This window comes from Mustela nigripes, chromosome 3, assembly GCF_022355385.1.
Source record: "Mustela nigripes isolate SB6536 chromosome 3, MUSNIG.SB6536, whole genome shotgun sequence".
NCBI lineage: Eukaryota > Metazoa > Chordata > Mammalia > Carnivora > Mustelidae > Mustela > Mustela nigripes.
Window position 1 is genome coordinate 9,416,977 of NC_081559.1, and position 20,517 is coordinate 9,437,493.

Consider the following 20,517-nt stretch of genomic DNA (forward strand, 5'->3'; position numbering starts at 1 on the left):
GAAGGCAGGACCTTAACTGACTGAGCCATCCAGGTGCCCCTAGTCCTTTTTCTATATGAATGTTTGTGTATATACAAAATATATATACCAATAGTTTATTGTTTATATGCGGTTTGTTTATATACAACATATATATACTAATAGTTTACTACTCTGCAATTGCTGATTATTTGGAATATTTCAAAAAAATGTTTATAAACAGTTTTTTATGTGTATTTTCTCTGAACATCTTTGTACATCTATCTGCATGGAATTTTGATTATTTTATTAGAATGGATTCTTAAGAGAATGACTTAGAAAAAAATACACACTTCTTAGGGTTTTTACACACTTAAAAGTGTGTAAAAAAATACACACTTCTTAAGAGAATGACTTAGAAAAAAATACATACTTTCCAGTGTAAAAGTCTATCAACTCACTGTACTCTGATATTGAACGTTATTAGGGTTGTTAGTTTTGGGTTTTACTTACTAATATGTATGTCTTTTTAAGAAATGTGCCATGAGGGCGCCTGGGTGGCTCAGTGGGTTAAGCCGCTGCCTTCGGCTTGGGTCATGATCTCAGGGTCCTGGGATCGAGTCCCGCATCGGGCTCTCTGCTCAGCAGGGAGCCTGCTTCCTCCTCTCTCTCTCTGCCTGCCTCTCTGCCTACTTGTGATCTCTCTCTGTCAAATAAATAAATAAAATCTTTAAAAAAAAAAAAAAAAGAAATGTGCCATGAAAATTCCAATGGTGGTTAATAATGGTGATGAGAGAGGAAGGATGGTATGAATGGGATTTTGTTTTTATAATTAGAAATTCTAAAAATAATATGGAGAATGGATAAGAGTTTTCATTTATGTATTTGCATTTTTAGGCAATTCTGTCTTGAACTAAATGGACTTGCTGTTAAACTTCAGGTAATATTTTTTAAAAATTAAAGCTATAATTGGAAGTTCTGATTTTTCTGTTTTTGTAACTTAAGGTGTTTCCAAGGACTTACCCATCATTTCTAATTATTCTAGAATTTTATGTGGAAATGTAGTAACCCAAATGATAAACTTTGTATATTAAGAAATGTAACTCTTTTCTAACAGAGTGAATGCCATCCAGATACATGTACTCAGATGACAGCAACTGAACAGTGGATTTTTCTTTGTGCAGCTCATAAAACTCCAAAAGAGGTGAGAAATTAGGAAATAGAATGACTGATAAAATCATCGTAACCTTAATCTCTCCAAGAGAGTGGTAGATAAATTTTTAGTGTTTAGTTTGCTGTTTGTTTTTGCTAGTTGGTTTAGAGTTCTTCACTGCAAATTTATTGCCACCATGCTATTTTAGGATTTCTTAGGATTAGTGTCAATTTTTTGGTAACTGGGCAATATCATGGGTTAGAACTCACTTTATGATTTACTGGCTATCACAGAATAACATCTGTCATATTATGCTGATATCTGACATATAATGGATGACATATACGTGTTTAGTTTTTTGGTTCAGTCATAATTTTTTCTTTTTTTCTAGTCATAATTTCTTTTTCTTTTTTTTTTTTTTTTTAAGATTTTGTTTATTTATTTGTCAGAGCAAGAGAGATCGAGCACAGGCAGACAGAGTGGCAGGCAGAGGCAGAGGGAGAAGCCGGCTCCCTGCTGAGCAAGGAGCCCGATGCGGGACTTGATCCGAGGACGCTGGGGTCATGACTTGAGCCAAAGTTGCTGCTTAACCAACTGAGCCACCCAGGCGTCCCAAGTCATAATTTCTTTTGATAGTAGTAACTGTTGGTGATTACTAGTTGATGCTTAATCTATTAATGAAATGTTGCTTTAGGACACTCTGACTTTATAGGTCAATATTTTTTGCTCTACATTTTACTAATATTCCCTTTATCTGAAACCAACCATAATGATTTTCTTCTTACATAGTTGGTCCTGCATTGAAAAAGTTATTCTTGTTTTCTCCTCATTTAGTTTTTGTCAAGGTGAGGATATAGGAAGTAGCAATTGTTTATAGAACATTTTTAGTTAGAAATAATTCTTTCATATTATCTAATAGCACATAATTCAATTTTCCTTTGTTATCTCAGTAATTATAGCCGGTTTGTTTATGCATTGCATTTCCCTTGATCTGCATTTCCTTTTAATCTGTAGTACTTTTTACTTGACACTTAAACTTACTGAAAATATTTGGGTTAGGCCAGTTTTGTAGAATTATAGACCTGTAGATGATCATTTTATTGCTAGACTTCTAGAACTTGACAAGAGGTGACTTTCTAGTTGCAAAATGAGCATTTGGTGTTCTTTTATTTGAGAGTGTAAATTTTCTAAAATAAGGAGTATCTTGTACTTGTCTAAGCAAATAGTGCTTATTTGGTTGACTGATTTTATTCAGGGTGTTTTTTGTGTGTGTGTGTTAGTTAATTGAAGCAGTATTAAGATTGTGTATCATTTTACATCTGGGAAACCCACATAGCAGTTTATTGATAAGTTACTGAAATTGCTACTTAATAAGTATACTGAGTTACATGATAATTGCAATTAAGAAATTGAATCAAGAAGAGTTTAATTTTCGCAAATAGTAAGGATGTGTTATTCTCACTTTAGAGTAGAAAAGATACCCAGTTTGTGATTGTGAGACATATGTACTCTCATTGTCACATCTACTTTTTTCTTGATTAATATTAAATGTAAGATAGGATGATCATCAGCATTGAGTCCTGTGAATGCATCTTAAAATTGTAACATTGCTTGCTGAAGACAAGCTCCACTGAATTGTTCATATGTCAAGGGAAGATCATGGTAGAATGTTCAAGGGATAGTTTTCTGGAAAGGGACTTACATGTAAAAATACAAACAAAAGGAAATCTTGGAAGGATAATTTCTGAACTCTTGGAATAATTATGCAGGCAGGAAATAATAGCAACTAACAGCAAATTAGTAGCTAAAAAAAAGTTGCTCTTTTGGGTTAAAAGAATGGCAGGATTTTGAAGTAGAAGAGTTAGGGTACTCTGCACTAGTGATGATTTACTCAATGTCTTGAGAATTAAAGAGACTCCTTGCAGCAAATTAACTGTACTGTACACAGTGATAAGTGACACTTATTTAAGTGACAAAGGTTATAATGTGTTATTATCTGCTAGTCCTTTCAGTCACATGCAGACCGCAGTAGCATTTTACATATATGCTTGGCAAAATCGAATTTATAAAACTTTGTTTTTTGGTAACCTTCTGTATTTTGCCAACTTTTTGCTGTTAAAAATGATACAAAGTAGGATGAGTTAACTGAGAATTAATTGAGGGGGGAGGGAAGGAAGGAAGCAGCTGAAACAAGATAAAACTTTTCTTCCCACTCCAAAAAAAATTTTTTTCAGAAACCAATTAAAGATCTAAAGTTATACGGATACAATAATAGCCATGAGCCACATGTGGTGAGAGCATTTAATGTTGGTAGTCCCATCTGAGATGTGCTGTAAGTGTAAAGCGAAATACCCGTTTCAGAGAGTACGAAAAGGCGAGATCATGTATCTTATTAAGAGATAATTGGATATCTGCATCCAAAAGAATGAAGTTAGACTCCTACCTACCTCACACCTTATACAAAATTTAGCTGAGAATGGATCAAAAGCCAAGTAAAACAATCAGAATTATAAAACTCTTAGGAAAAAACACATGTGTAACTCTTCACGTGGACTAGGCACTGATTTCTTAGATATGACACCAAAAGTACAAATAAAAGAAGAAAATACAGATCAGATTTTCTCAAAATTAAAAAAAAAATTTTTTTTGCCTCAACACTTTGAGGAAAATGAAAAGACAATCTAAAGAGTGGGAAAAATATTTTTTATAAATCGTATCTGTGATAAGGGTCTGGTATTCAGATATATAAAGAACTGTTGCAATTCAGCAGTTAAAAGACTACCCAATTAAAAACTGAGCAAAAGATTTAAATAGACATTTCTTTAAAGAAGGTAAACAAATGGCCAGAAAATATGGAAAGTTGCTTCAGCATCATTAAGTATCAAAACCACGATGAGAATGGATCAACAGAATGTATAGAATAGAGTATTATTCAGCCATAAAAGAGAGTGAAGTTCTGACACATGCTACAATGTTGATGAACTTTGAGGACATCGTGCTGAATGAAGTAAACCATACAGAAAAGGACAGATATTGTATGATTCCGCTTTGATGAAATATCTAGAAAGGATGGTGGGCATGGGATGCTGTTGCTTAATGGTTTATAGAGTCTGTTTGGGATGATGAAAAACTTTTGGTCAGAAACACATAGTAGTGATGGTTGCACAATAGTGAATGTAATTAATGCCACTGAGTTGTACATTTAAAAAAGTTGAAATGGCAAAATTCATTTGAAATATATTTTTATAAATTAAAAAAAATTTTAAAGATTTTATTTATTTGAGGGGCACCTGCATGGCTCAGTGGGTTAAGCTTCTGCCTTCTGCTCAGGTTATGATCTCAGGGTCCTGGGATTAAGCCCCGCATCAGGCTCTCTGCTCAGCAGGGGGCTTGCCTGCCCCCCTCCTCTGCCTGCCTCTCTGCCCACTTGTGATCTCTGTCTGCGTCTAAATTAAATAAAATCTTTAAAAAAAAAAAAAGATTTTTTTTTTGAGAGAGAAAATAAGAGAGAGAGAGAAAGAGCACGAGAGGGGAAGGGTAAAAGGGAGAAACAGACTTCCTGCAGAGCAGGGAGCCGGATGCGGGACTCAATCCCAGGACTCCAGGATCATGACCCAAGCGGAAGCAGTTGCTCAACCAACTGAGCCACCCAGGCGCCCTCATCTGAAATACAGTTCACCACATTTTTTTAAATGGAAAAAGAAAAGATACACTCCACAATGGCATACCCTTAATCTACTAGAATGATTAAAATATAAAAGAGAATAACCAGTGTTGGCTAGGATGTCGAGAGAGTAGAACCTTCATATACTGCTGATAGGACTGTAAAATACTGTAGCCACTTTGGAAAATAGTTTGGAAGTCCCTTAAAAAGATAAGCATAGTTACTATATGACTTAGCAATTCCACTCTTAGGTATATACCCAAAAGAAATGAGAACACATGTCCATACAAAACTTGTACACTAGTATAGTCACATTGTTAATGAAAGCCAGACATGGAAACGACCAAGTTTTCAATAACTGAAGATGCATAAACAGACAAAATGTAGTGTATGCACACAATGGAATATTATTCGGCCATAAAAAGGAAGTTATAAGGGATTATAACATTTCGTATATATTAGAAACATTAAACTCAAAAGATTTTGAATAAAAGAAAAAGTACTCAGTGCTACACTATGGATGAGCCTTGAAAACATGCTAAGTGACACAGAAATCCACATATTATTCTTTTTCTGTTTTTTTTTGAGACAGAGAGTGAGAGAGCTAATGTGTTGGTGGGGGAGGGGGGCGTTGAAAGGAGGAGGGCGGGTAGAGGGAGGCTCTTAAGGGAAGCTCCATGGCCAGCGCAGAGCCCAGCGTGGGGCTGGATCTCATGACTCTGAGACCATGACCTGAGCTGGTACCAGGAGTCTGAGGCGTAACTGACTGAGCCACCCAGGCATCCCCATATTATTCCATTGTTAGGAAATACCCAGAATAGACAAATCCATGGAAGACAGAAAGTAGATTAATTGTTGCTTCAAGTTAGGGGGAGGAGAGAATGAGAATTGACTGCTGATTGATACTGGGTTTCTTTTTGGGGTGATGAAAATGTTCAGGAATGTAGTTGGTGATGGTTGCATAAATTTGTGAATATACTGAAAACTTGAGAGTTACACGTTTTAAAAGAGAAATTTTATGGTATGTGAATTACATCTTATTTTTTTAAATACCCCAAAGAAGCCCATTAATAATTTTTATATCAATTATATGTTGACATGATTTTGGCTATTTAGAGTTAAATAAAATATATCATTAATTAATTTCACCTGTTTACTTTTTTAGTATAACTTTATTTGTTGTAACATTGAATTTTAGAATCATTCTGATATTGTTAAGAGACCATTTTCTTCAAACATGCTCAGGTTTTTGGAATAAGACAAATGTATAATAAACGGACCTCATGTATGTCCTTTCTTTTATAGTGTCCTGCAATAGACTATACTAGACATACACTCGATGGTGCTGCATGTCTTCTGAATAGCAATAAATATTTTCCTAGCAGGTAAATAAAACTTTTAAACTTAGTGTTAAACTTTTTGGATTTAATTTAGAAGATTGGTATTTTTATTAAAACAAACTAGGTTGCTGTTACTGCGTTCTATTCTTTAAAACTTTTTTTTTTTTATGCTACTATATGTTTAACTAGTTCAGAATTACTCAAATTTTGAAATTTAGGGTTGTGGTTAAACTAAAAGCCGCAGGACTTGGCTCCCAAAGCTCATAGGTCAGTTTAGTCAAGAGTAGTCACTGCTACTGTGTGTCCTCCAAGGCTCTCCCCTCTCATACTTTAGAGTTGGGCTACTTACACACTGACTTACTTCAATCTCTGTGCTAGAGCTAGTGTCCTCTTACATGGTATGCCTAGAGAGCAGAATTTCCTAAGTTGGACTGCTTGTTTTTGAAGGATTCCTTTTCTTGCCTGTAGGTTTTTAAGATCTGGGATGAAGCTGCTTATTATCGGAGAGGTTTGTTGCCTGGCCTTTATTCAATTAAGATATCTGTTACCAGGTGGATAGATTTGGAGGTTCTTTCCCCCAAATATAGAGCTCATATAAAATATGTTAAAAATACTGTTTTTTGCTTCAGTATCCTGTGTACATTTAAAACAAATTTTTTTTTAAGATTTTATTAATTTATTTGACAGAGAGAGGTCACATGTAGGCAGAGAGGCAGGCAGAGATGGGGGGGAAGCAGCTCCCCACTGAGCAGAGAGCCCAATGCGGGCCTCGATCCCAGGACCCTGAGATTATGACCTGAGGCGAAGGCAGAGGCTTAACCCACTGATCCACCCAGGTGCCCCATTTTTAAAAATTTTATATTTTTGAGTAATCTCTACACCTGACACGGGGCTTAAACTCAGCCCCGAGATCAGGAGTCACCCACTCCGATGACTGAACCAGGTGCCCCTAAATTTTTTTTTTACTTTTTTTTTTTAAGGTTTTATTTATTTGATAGCGAGAGCAGGAACACAAGCTGGGGGAGTGGGAGAGGGAGAAGAGGGAGCAGGGAGCTCCACGAGCAGGGAGCCCCATGAGCAGGGAGCCCGATGCGGGGCTCGATCCCAGGACCCTGGGATCATGACCTGAGCCAAAGGCAGATGCCTAACGAGTGATCCACTCAGGTGCCCCTTTACATTTTTTTAATACCAAAATTTGTAGGCATTTTTTATTAAAAAGTCAAGTTGTATAGAATAAAACAATTCCCTTTAGTGGTTTTAATCATCTTTAGTGGACAAAGTGTTAAGTTTTAGTAAATTTTGATTTGTCAGGGATTTAATTGCATTGAACTTTAAAGTTTCAAAAGTTATAATACTGAATTTCTTGGCTGCTGTGGTTAGGTAGATACAGCACTGGCTTAGGAGTAAAGAACAGGGGTCCTAGTCCTAGTCTTGCCACCTACTAGCACTGTGACCTTGCACTGGTCACTTTTTTCTCCTAGGTCTAAGTTTCCACACTTGTGAATTGAGAAGATTAGACTATTTTTTCGTAAGATCTGTCCAGCTCTATGACTCTGATTTCTTTCCTGTTTCTAGGGTTAGCATAAAGGAATCATCTGTAGCAAAACTAGGATCAGTATGCCGTAGGATTTACAGAATATTTTCACATGCTTATTTTCACCATCGGCAGATATTTGATGAATATGAAGTAAGTATTTCACTAATTATCGTGATGCATTTTTAGCAGAATGATAATGGTATATGTTGATGTTATGTCTAGTTTTTTGGTTCTGAATAGTAAGCTAAAATTACTTTTTTTCCTTTCTCTCTACAGAACGAAACATTTTTGTGTCACCGGTTTACTAAATTTGTGATGAAATATAATTTGATGTCCAAGGATAACCTGATTGTACCAATTTTAGAAGAGGAAGTTCAGAATTCAGTTTCTGGGGAAAGTGAAGCATGAAGGGAATCATATAGAAAAAAAATGTACTGATCACATAATTAACAATAATTATGTACTGTATATATATCATTTTAGACACATCAATCATGTATCCATATTATAGCTTCTTTGTTTAGTATAGGTTTTTGTATGCTGAGTGTTGCCTTTTAAAATGGGAAATACTTTTTAAGTTATTCATGAGCTGTATATTCACCAGTGTGGCACCCATGGTTTTTAAATAAGATTAGTATTATCTGTTTATAATGCCTGTTAATAAAAGAATTTACAGTTTGGTAAAATTGCTGCTAAACAATCATTGGATCACAATCCTCATCAAATAAACCCATCTATAAAAAGATGAGTGAGCTTGAGGTTTCGCACAAGCCATTTACTAAAGAAATAGTCAAGTTTTCTTTTGGTTTTACCCCTAGTTTAGATATTCTAGAAAATTCTATAGTACATAGTTCAGTCTTAACTGTTAACTTTTCAGAAATGAGATGAAAATGTTTTAAAGTTGTTTATAGTTTTTGATACACATAAGATTATGTGTATAATCCAAATATAAATGCAAATGAAGTATTAGTAATACTTAAATAATCTTACTGTGCTACTAAAGTATATTCTAGACCAGCATACTTGGAAAGGATTTACCTTTTTGCAACAGTAGACTGTTAAATACAAGGTGATGATAATGATAAGGCATGTAAATTGACATACCCACTGGAAACCTGCCCTGTCCTTCCGTTCTCATTTCTTTTAACTCCCTATCCAAACTACAGTAGCTGAGAAGCTTTTCACCAGACTGTGAGTTAGTGTGGCTTATACCTATTTATATTTGTATTAATTGCTTACAGATTATACCTCATATTAGCAATTACACTACAGGAAAAATGTATTGGCATAGGCTCTTGCTTATCTTTGTTTTGCGAAATTGTCCTAATTACTTGGAAAGCGGTCTTTAAAATAGTTTGATTCTTCCTGTTGGTAGTATTAATCCTTCTGTCTAAGCATCTAAGTAACATTTAAATAGAATTGAAAATATTGTAGTATTTATTTTACATCCCTTCCCCACAAAGTTTATGTTTATGCACTTGTGAGTTTTTTTGGCAATAATTCATAGCTCCCAAGGTGTTGATGGTCATACATTTTTGTTATGATTCATGTCTTAAAGATTCAACTGCAGATTTTACAACCTTTTAATCTACTGAATGCAATTTTCAACAACTGGAGGTCTTATTGTTAAACTGGTTGTAATGAGGCACTAAGATAGGGTAAAAAAAATATACATGTAGTGCAGAAAATACTTAAATCCATCTCTTGAACAGAATTAACAAATGGGAACTTCTTTTTCATTTAAAAGGGTTATTTTGAAGTGAAGATGAAAATGTATTCATCTGGATTTTTTTTTCAAGTTTGAGGAAATAATTTATGCCATATTATACAACAAGGATGTATAGCAGAAATGTGGGAAGTAGGTATTGAGAGTGTGTGTATATATATTTATGCCATTCTAAGCCTTCCAGTGTATTTGGCCTTGAACAGTGCTAGCCAAGCAACCAGTCATTACTTTACTGTAACCCACAAGTATCTTTCTAAGTTTTATGTTCATAGTGAAAGGAATGTTGACTTTGAAATTATGCATTTATATTAATGTCACTATAAACCAATGGGAATAGAAATTTTTACACAAACTTGGTAAATATTGGGAGACTAAATTACTAAGTTAATAAATTATATATAGCAATGTAGCTGTTCTCTATAGATGGAGTTTGATAATGGATTTCTGTTGTTTGCTTATTTTCTTAGTGAACATTTGAACTAAGGCAGTGGATGGGATTGGTGATCTGGCTAAGTATTTTGAAATACATTCTGAATAATATGACTTGGTGTTAATGGGGGAAATAAAATATGATGTTTTTTTCTTACTCATTCCATTTTCCCTATACTGTGTTTGGAACTGACCATGAAAAGAAAAACACAAAAAGAAACATCAGTTTGTAGGCTTGCTTTTGTATTCATTCTGACATCTCATTCATATTCGTTGTACTATGAAATTCACTCACTGTACCAGGTAAGACCTAAATGAAAGTTACTATTTTTCTTTAATACTGTGTACGGAATTTTGAAAATACACATGTATGCTACCTAAGTGGGATTTTAAAAAATTAGCCTAGCAAAGGAATTATACAATAAATCTAAGAAGAGGGGTATAGAAAACTCCATTTTGGGCAATAAGGAAGTTAGATTGCACTTTTGATTCCCCTAAATTATTTTGATTCTATAGTCAGCTCATTGTTTCCTCTATCATTCTGGAAAACTAACTTTTAATAATTTATGTTTCTCTAAGTATCATTCTTTTGTGTGTCTATATTTCTGATTTTCTCTGTAAATTTGGGTTTCTCAAACAGTTTCTCAGTAAAATTCTTAATGAGTTCATGCTTTTTAATATCAGAATCAAATTAGAAATCCATGATTACATTGTTAGCAAGGACCATGTTACGGTTTTTTGTTTGTTTTAAGATTTTATTTATTTATTTGACAGATCAGAAGTAGGCAGAGCAGCAGGCAGAGAGAAAGGGGGAAGCAGGCTTCCCACTGAGCAGAGAGCCGGATGCAGGGCTCCATTCCAGGACCCTGGGATCATGACCTGAAACGAAGGCAGATGCTTTAACCCACTGAGCCACCCAGGCGCCCCCCATGTTATGGTTTTAAACGTATTTACTAACTGATGTGAAATTCATTGTAATAGAGCTAAATTGTTTTTTCTCTGGGTCTGTCTATGTGATAACTTTTTGCTTGAAGGTTTCCTATACTTTTCTTTGCACAGTTAAATTCTACATTTTATTTATATACCTTGTTTTTTTTTTTTTAAGATTTTATTTATTTGAGAGAATGAGAGCAGAAGCAGGGAGGAGGGGCAGAGAGGGAGAAGTTGACTCACCGCTGAGCAGGGAAGCCAGATGTGGGCTGGATCCCAAGACCCTGAGATGATGACCTGAACTGAAGGCAGATGTTCAAGGCAGCGGCTTAACTGACTGAGCCACCCAGGCACCCCTTTATATTATTTTTTGAATACTTGAATGTGGTTAAAAGGTTTCTGGGTGTTTTTCCATGCTGTGTAAATGTTTTAGTAAAAGTAGATGATATTCATTTCTTGAATGCAGCTAATTGTTAACTAAGCAGCCACTGCAGATGTATTGTACAACACATTCAGCAGCGTATTTGAGATGGTCTAAAGATCCAAATGCGGTTTCTGAAAAACATATTTTTAGTGTAGTTTACATAGTCAGATAACTACCAAGTGAATCTATTAGAGGGTTAGATTACTTCTCCAAAAATTTTAACTAGGCGTCTCACTCTTAATATTTGGGGATACCTGGGTATTTTATTTTATATGGGCTGGTAATTAATTACACTGCTTCACTTGTTTGTTTTACATTTGTTTTTATTTACATTTATTTTTATAGTATTAAAAGCTGTATATCAGATATGAGTACCTAATGTAATTAAGCAGACTACTAAATTTTGATAATAACCTAAATTTCCAAAGGATAATAAATACAATTGATACTTTGAATTTGAATTTATATTCATGAAGGAAGCATGTCAATTAAATGTCTGATATTGATTTTAGGATTAATTATAGCATCAACATTCAAAATTAGCTATTCATTTATTAAAATGAAGTTAGCATTTTATCCTATCCTGTATTGCTGCTATAAACCTTGGTAAAAGCAATTTATCATTCTGTAAACAGTGAGGGTGCCTGGGCTGGCTTAGTCGGTAGAGCATGCCGTTCTTGATCTTGGGGCTGTAAGTTCAAGCCCCACATTTGGTGTAGAGACGAGTTAAAAATAAAATATCAAAATTCCATTAGTAGTGTATTCTACTTTATTTTGGGTGGATCTCATGAGGGCCATCTATATCTTATACAAAGCTAGAAATTCTTATAACTATAACTTAAAAGTTATAGTTAATGGATTTGTAGGATTTTCACTCCTGCTTGCAACGCTGTCAAAGGGATATTCTTATACAGTAAACTTTATGTGAAAATGTTCTACATATCTATATTTGTTGATTTTAATATTTTTGATTTTCCTTAGTGTCAGTGCCTAGAAGGAAATGTTATTTTTTAATTTTTAATTTTTTAATTTTTATTTTTTAATTTTTAAAAAAGATTTTATTTATTTTTTTGATAAAAGACACAGAGAGAAGGAACACAGCAGGGGAATAGGAGAGGGAGAAGCAGGCTTCCTGCACAGCGGAAAGCCCGGTGCTGGGCTCGATCCCAGGACCAGGGACCATGACCTGAGCTGAAGGCAGACGCTTAATGACTGAGCCACCCAGGCACCCCAGGAAATGTTATTTTTAAAAATGCCCTGGGGTTCCTGAGTGGCTCAGTGGGTTAAACCTCTGCCTTTGACTCAGGTCATCATCTCAGGGTCCTGGGATCGAGCCCCACATCAAACTCTCTGCTGAGGAAGAGCCTGCTTCCCCTCTCTGTCTGCATGCCTCTCTGCCTACTTGTGATCTCTCTCTCTCTGTCAAATAAATAAAATCTTTTAAAAAGAAAAAAAATGCCTTATACGTTGTTTTTAAAGTAATAGGTTGAATCACATAGGAACAATAAAATTGTGTCCTTGTATTTTTCCTCTGTCTCCCTCAGAGATAGACCGAGGGGGGTCAAAGGAACAACAAAACTCCTGAGATAAGGAAATGCTGGATATGGTCATTAGAAATGAGATACCCATTTTATCCGATTCGGGTAATTTAATAGAACTCTTCTGATGTTTGTGGGAAATTTGTACTTAACTGCCCCAAAAAATGTCATGGTGTTTTTGTGGGTTTTTTTAAATATTTCTTTTTTGGGAGCATGCATGTAGGTGCAAAGTGGGGAGGGAGGAAGCAGAGGGGCAAGGAGAAGCCTTCTGCTCAGGTCTTGTGCTCTGTCTCTGTCTCTCTCTCAAATGAATTCCCAAGTAGACTCTGTGCTAAGCCCAACCTGGGGCTTAATCTCATGAGCCTGAGCCAAAACCCAAGAGTTGGATGCTTAGCTGGCTGAGCCACCCGTGTGCCCCTCTCACTGTGTCTTTAAAACTAGGTGTATATAGAGAAAAATTATGATTTCCTTGATTTTGGTAATATTGAAACCACTTTAAAAAATACTTGGTGCTTCTGGGTTTTTAAATGGGTTAAATTTTTTTATTATTTATTTATTTATTTATTTATTTTTAGTGAGCTGGAGGAAAGGGCAGAGGGAGAGGGACAAGCAGGCTCTTTGATGAGCAGGAACTTCCCCCCCCCCTTTCCAACCCCCCACCAATAAAGGACTCTATATCAGGATCATGACCAGAGCTGAAGACAGACACTTAACTGAGCCACACAGGTGCCCAGAATATTTGGTGCTTCTGGGTTTTTAAAAAACATTTTATAAAACACAGATCTTGGATTCTGATTCTTGAGATAACCATTAGTCATTGTATTAATTTTTGAAATCTGCTATAGTAGTTTAGTGACTTAATATAAATTCCTTCTTACAGTCTTGAGATCAGAAGCTTGAAATCCGTTTTACTAGGCTAAAATTAGTTTCCTGGTCCTTTTTAGAAGCCCAGGGGAAAATCCATTCCTTGCCTCTTTTAGCTTCTGCAAGTTGCTGGAAGGCATTCATCACTTGTGGCCACATCATTCTAGTCTCTCCCTTAACCATCACATTGCCTGATATGGTATAGTGATCTCTGCTTCCTTCTCAGGGGATTTGTGATTATGTCATTGGGCCTACCTGGGTAATCCAAATAATTTCCCATTTTAGAATCCTTCATCACATTTGCAAGATCCCTTTTATCTAAGTGCAGTCACAGGTTCTGGGATTATGAAATGGATGTTTTAGGGGGCCTTTATTCAGCCTACCACAGCAATTCTCAAATTCATTGTGAATCTCAATTCTCCATGCCACACTCAATTTTTTTTTTAAGATTTTAATTATTCATTTGACAGAGATCACAAGTAGGCAGAGAGGCAGGCAGAGAGAGGGGGAAGCAGGCTCCCCACTAAGCAGAGAGCCCGACATGGGGCTCAATCCCAGGACCTTGGGTTCATGACCTGAGCCAAAGGCAGAGCTTTAACCCACTGAGCCATCCAGGTGCCCCTACACTCTTAATTTTTAATCTTTTAGTGGTACTTCCTGTTTCTTGTATGTTACCTATTTATGCCTTCCAATCACATGGCTCATTTAAGTCTCTGAAAATGTTGACCTTGAGACCATTTCCTGCAGGTTACCATTTATCGCAACCTCTTTGTACTGATCCATTAATAACTAAGTTTTTGATACATAAAACAGTTCTGTGATTCAGAGACCTTGCTTACCAGTTTGTGAAAGAGTAGGAGAGTTGCAAGACAGTGGGCTGGAAGAATGTTTTCCAAACCTCTCTTTACATCAAAAAGGAAGAGTTTAAAACTACAGATTGTTGGGTTCTGCCTTTGGAAACTGATTTGATTGGAATGGGAGGGTCACAATTTTAAAAGCTTCCGGGGTCGGGGAGGGGATGGGTGGCTCAGTTGGTTAACTATCTTCAACTCAGGTCATGATCCCAGAGTCCTGGGATTGAGCCCCGAATCGGACTTGTGGGGAGCCTGCTTCTCCCCCTGCCTGCCTCCCCCTGCTTGTGCTCTCTCTGACAAAATCTTTAAAAAATAAACGCTCTAGGAGTCCCTCTGATGTATCATCAGGAGATGAGGTAGAAGACTCCAAAACAAGAAGTAGTAATTGTAGCTATTGTTTCCTTAAAGGGAGATAAAGTTGGTGATATCAGAAACATTCACTTTTAGGGTAAGTTCCTGGGGGGAAGAGTGTTTCCCAGGGTTGCAGAGGATAATGAAAGCCACATAGAGCTAAAAAGAGGAAGAGGATAGCCCTGACTTTCTGCCTCTTAGCAGATTGTGGTCAGAGTTGTCAGTTACCTTGTTTCATCTTTTAAATGTGACAGACTACTTCAGACATGTTGAATCTTATTAGTTTGGTGGATTTCAAAAGTGTTTTGTTTTTGTTTTTGTTTTTTTATCTATTTATGTGACAGCACAAGCACGCGGAGTGACAGGCAGAATGAGAAGCAGACTGCCACTGCCAGAACAGGGGCTGGATCCCAGGACCCCAGGATCACGACCTAAGCAGAAGGCAGCTGCTTAACCGACTGAGCAACTTAGGCGCCCCTAAAAGTCTTGTTTTATGAGATTAATACTATATGAGAATCTTTACCCATGACTTTGGGGAGAATAACCCTCTTGTATTTTGGGTTGATTTGATTGAGGGAAATCATGTAAAAATATTTGTTTATTATTTATTTATTTGACAGAAAACAAGCAGGGGGAGTGGGAGTGGAAGAAGCAGGTTCTCCATCATGCAGGGAGCCTAACATGGGACTCGATCCCGAGACCCAGGATCATGACCCAAGTTGAAGGCAGACACTTAACTGACCAAGCCACCCAGGTACCCCTAATTTTTTTTTTTTTTAAGATTTTATCCATTTATTTTAGAGCAGGAGGAAGGGGCAGAGTGAAAGGGAGAATGAGTCCCAAGCAGACTCTTGAGTGCAGAGCTTGACCTGGGGCTCAATCCCACAGCCCTAGGATCACAACCTGATCCAAAAGCAATAGTTGAACACACCTGACTGTGCCCAGGCACCCCAGAAATCAAGTAAATTTTAACTGGTCTGTAATGTTTGGTTGCTTACAAAGATTGCTGCCATTACAGAATTTCTAGGTGCATCTCAGGTAGATACCAGGTAAGAATAGGGGAAATTGCTATTTAGTTGTTCTTTTTCTAAGACTTGAGTGTGCCCCATACCAGCTGGTCTGGAATCTTTAGGACACGTAGGGCTATCAGGCTTGTGCAGTCTTGTATAGCACTTTCTAGACTGGGAAACATATTTTTCTGTTTGGGAGCAACATGGACATTGAATCCATATCACCACTTTTGAATCACTTGGATTTGCTTTATTTTAGAAACTGAATCTAAAGTAAGAGCTCTTTTAGCACAATTTAGAGGGCTCTGTTGTGCTGGTATTAGCAAATTCGAAGGAAAAAGATAATATTCAGAGCCAGAATCTTAGCAATTGGTTAGTTGAGGCTCCCTTGTCTTCTTGTTTTACAGATTTAAAAACAAAAATGCAACAACAAACCAAGGCCACAGAAATTAAGTGTTGGTCCAGAATTTCCACAGTATGATAGTGCAGAGCTGGGGCCTCAAATCCCTGAACAGTGTGGAAGTTAATGTAGAAAAGACAAAGAAAGGATGGTGTCTAGGAAACTAGCATCACTTCCCATGTGATTTCTCAGTAGTACCAGTACGTGAAGATGCACCATCAGGTAATTTCCGTTTTTTTGTTTTGTTTTGTTTTTTTAAGACTGATGACTTCTATTTTAGTATTTTTAAATTTAAATTCAGTTAATATATAATGCATTACTGGTTTCAGAGGTAAAATTCTGTGATTCATTGTCTTATATAATACCCAGAGCTCATTACATCACATGCTTTCCTTAATGGCCATCACCCTGCTGCCCCATCCCTCCACTCCTCCCCTCCAGCAGCTCTCAGTTTGTTTCCCATCATGGAAGTTTCTTATGGTTTGTCTCCCTCTCTGATTTCCTTTTATTTTTTTTTCTCTTCCCCTATGATCCTCTGTTTTGTTTCTTAAATTCCACGTATGAGTGAGATCATATAATTGTCTTTCTGATTAACTTATTTCACTTAGCATAATACTCTCTAGGTTCATCTACATCATTGCAAATAGGAAGATTTCATTTTTGATGGCTGAATATTCTATTTTGTGTGTGTGTGTGTGTGTGTGTGTGTGTGTGTATATATGTATATGACACATGTTCTTTATCTGTTCATCTGTCAGTGGACATCTGGGCTCTTTCCACAGTTTGGCTATTGTGGACATTGGTGCTGTAAACATTGGGGTGCAGGTGCCCCTTCAGAACACTGCATTTGTATCTTTTTTTTTTTTCCACTGCATTTGTATCTTTGAGATAAATACTTAGTAGTGCAATTGCTGGGTCATAGGGTAACTTTATTTTCAACTTTTTGAGGAACCTCCGTACTATTTTCCAAGGGGGCTGCACCAGCTTGCTTTCCCACTAACAGCATAAAGGGGTTTCCCTTTCTTGGCATCCTCACCAACATCTGTTATTTTCAGAGTTGTTAATTTTAGCATTTAGCAGAAAAAATTTGCATTTTTTTCTGTTGGCCATTTGGGTGTCTTCTTTGGAGAAATGTCTGTTCATGTCTTCTGTCCATTTCTTGACTGAATTATTTGTTCTTTTGGTTTTGGGTTTGAGTTTTGAGTTCTTTATAGCTTTTGGGTACTAGACCTTTATCTGTTATGTCATTTGCAAATATCTTCTCCCATTCTGTTGGTTGCCCTTTGGTTTTGTCAACTGTTTCCTTCTCTGTGTAAAAGCTTTTGATCTTGAGGAGGTACCAATAGTTTGTTTTTCCCTTTGTTTCCCTTGCCTTTGGAGACAGGTCTAGCAAGGCATTGCTGTGGTCGAGGTCACAGGCTTTGCTGCCTGTGTTCTCCTCTCAGATTTTGATGGATTTCTGTCTCACATTTAGGTCTTTCATCCATTTTGAGCCTATCTTTTTGTGTGGTGTAAGAAAGTGGTCCAGTTTCATTCTTCTACATGTGGCTGACCAGTTTTTCCAACAGCATTTGTTGAAGAGAATGTCTTTTTTCCATTGGATATTTTTTCCTGCTTTGTCGAAGATTAGTTGACCATAGAGTGGAGGGTCCATTTCTGGCTTCTCTGTTCTGTTCCATTGATCTGTGTGTCTGTTTTTGTGCCAATGCCATATGGTCTTGATGATTACAGCTTTGTTTGTGAAGTCATACCATCACACAAAATGCCTTTGAAGTCAGGCATTGTGATGCCACCAGCTTTGGTTTTCTTTTTCAACATTTCTTTTTTTTTTTTTTTTTTAAAGATTTTATTTATTTATTTGACAGAGAGAGATTACAAGTAGGCTGAGAGGCAGGCAGAGAGAGAGAGGAGGAAGCAGGCTCCCCGCCGAGCAGAGAGCCCGATGCGGGACTCGATCCCAGGACCCTGGGACCATGACCCGAGCCGAAGGCAGCGGCCTAACCCACTGAGCCACCCAGGCGCCCCTTTTTCAACATTTCCTTGGCTATTTGGGGTCTTTTCTGGTCCCATACAAATTTTTAGGATTGTTTGTTCCAGTTCTGTGAAAAAAGGTGATGCTATTTTGATAAGGATTGCATTGACTGTGTAGATTGCTTTAGTTAGCATAGACATTTAAAAATTGTTCTTCCAATCTGTTAGCATAGAACATCTTCCCAATTTTTTGTGTCTTCCCCAATTTCTTTTTTTTTTTTTAAGATTTTTTATTTATTTATTTGACAGACAGAGATCACAAGTAGGCAGAGAGGCAGACAGAGAGAGAGGAGGAAGCAGGCTCCCCGCAGAGCAGAGAGCCCGACGTGGGGCTCGATCCCAGGACTCTGGGATCATGACCCGAGCTGAAGGCAGAGGCTTTAACCCACTGAGCCACCCAGGCGCCCCTCTTCCCCAATTTCTTACATGAGTGTGCTATAGTTTTCTGAGCATAGATCCTTGGCCTCTTTGGTTAGGTTTATTCCTAGGTGTCTTACAGTTTTGGGTGTATTTGTAAATGGTATTGACTCCTTAATTTCTCTTTCTTCTGTTTCATTGTTAGCGTACAGAAATGCAACAGATTTCTGTGCACTGATTTTATATCCTGCCACTTTGCTGAATTCCTGTTTGAGTTGTAGCAATTTTGGGGTGGAGTGTTTTGGGTTTTGTACATAGAGTGTCATGTCATCTCTGAAGAGTGAGAGTTTGACTACTTCTTCGCTGATTCAGATACCCTTTATTTCTTTTTGTTGTCTGATTGCTGAGGCCAGGACTTCTAATACTATATTGAACAACAGTGGTGATAGTGAACATCCCTGTTGTGTTCCTGACCTTAGGGGAAAAGCTCTCAGTTCTTTCCCATTGAGAATGATATTCACTGTGGAGTTTTCATAGATGGCTTTTTATCATATTGAGGTATGTGCCCTCTATCCTTACACTGTGCAGGGTTTTAATCAAGAAAAGATGCTGTACTTGGTCAAATGCTTTTTCTGCATCTATTGAACGATCATATGGTTCTTGTCCTTTCTCTTTTAAATGTAGTGTATCACATTTTAAAAGAAGATTTTATTTATTTGACAGAGACACAGCAACACAAGCAAGGGGAGTGGGAGAGGGAGAAGCAGGCTTCTCGCTGAGCAGGGAGCCCAATGTGGGGCTCCATCCCACAACCATGGGATCACACCCTGAGCCGAAGGCAGATGCTTAACAATTGAGTCACCCAGGTGCCCCTGTAGCATATCACATTGATTTGATTTCTGGATGTTGAACCACCCTTGCCACCCAGGAATAAATCCCACTTGGTTGTGGTGAATAGTCCTTTTAATGTACTATTAGATCCTATTGGCAAGTATCTTGGTGAGAATTTTTGCATCCATGTTCATCAGGGATATTGGTCTGTAATTCTCCTTTTTGGTGGTGTCTTTGTCTGGTTTAGGGATCAAGGTCATGCTGGCTTCAGGAAAAGTTGGGAAGTCTTCCCTCCATTTCCATTTTGAAACCGCTTCAGAAGAACAGGTATCAATTCTTTAAATGTTTGGTAGAATTCCTCTGGGAAGCCATCTGTCCCTGGGCTCTTGTTTTTTAGGAGATTTTTGATGACTACTTCAATGTCCTTGCTGGTTATGTGTCTGTTCAGGTTTTCTATGTCTTCCTGTTTGAGTTTTGGTCGTTTATATGTCTCTAGGAACATGTCCATTTCTTCTAGGTTGCCTAATTTGCTGGCATATAGTTGCTCATCATATGTTTTTATAATTGTTTTTCTTCAGTGTTGGTTGTGATCTCTCCTCTTTCATTTATGGTTTTATTCGTGTGGGTCCTTTCTCTTTTCTTTTCTTTCTTTCTTTTTTTTTTTTTTTTTTAAGATTTTATTTATTTGACAGAGATCACAGGTAGGCAGAGAGGCAGGCAGAGAGAGAGGAGGAAGCAGGCTCCCTGCGGAGCAGAGAGCCCGATGTGGGGCTCGATCCCAGGACCCTGAGATCATGACCTGAGCCGAAGGCAGAAGCTTTAACCCACTGAGCCACCCAGGCGCCCCAACTCTCTTTTCTTTTTGATAAGTCTGGCCAAAGGTTTCTCAATCTTATTAATTCTTTAAAAGAACAAGCTCCTAGTTTTCTTGATCTGTTGTACTGTTCTTTTTTTTTTTTTTAAGATATTTTTATTTATTATTTATTTGTCAGAGAGAGAGAGAGAGAGGCCACCGAGCAAGGAGCCCGATGTGGGACTGGATCCCCGGATCCCGGGATCATGACCCGAGCTGAAGGCAGTGGCTTAACCGACTGAGCCACCCAGATGTCCCTGTACTGTT

General features: G+C 37.3%; 1 protein-coding gene and 1 long non-coding RNA gene across 3 annotated transcripts in view; both read left to right on the top strand.

Annotated features, from left to right (window-relative positions):
* HSPE1 (heat shock protein family E (Hsp10) member 1) overlaps nt 1-9,968 on the top strand; it is a 41,392-nt gene extending 31,424 nt beyond the window's left edge. For both annotated transcript variants that reach the window (XM_059393132.1, XM_059393128.1), the window contains 5 exons: nt 856-898; nt 1,076-1,162; nt 6,081-6,160; nt 7,691-7,802; nt 7,929-9,968. In XM_059393132.1, the coding sequence (XP_059249115.1) occupies nt 856-898; nt 1,076-1,162; nt 6,081-6,160; nt 7,691-7,802; nt 7,929-8,060 (454 nt within the window). In that variant the 3' untranslated portion in view covers nt 8,061-9,968. The remainder of the gene's footprint in view (nt 1-855; nt 899-1,075; nt 1,163-6,080; nt 6,161-7,690; nt 7,803-7,928) is intronic.
* Nucleotides 9,969-12,252: 2,284 nt separating this feature from the next.
* On the top strand, nt 12,253-16,394 carry LOC132012820 (uncharacterized). The gene is made up of 3 exons (XR_009402773.1): nt 12,253-12,804; nt 15,389-15,522; nt 16,186-16,394. It is a non-coding gene; the product is annotated as an uncharacterized LOC132012820 (long non-coding RNA).
* Nucleotides 16,395-20,517: the final 4,123 nt, after the last annotated feature.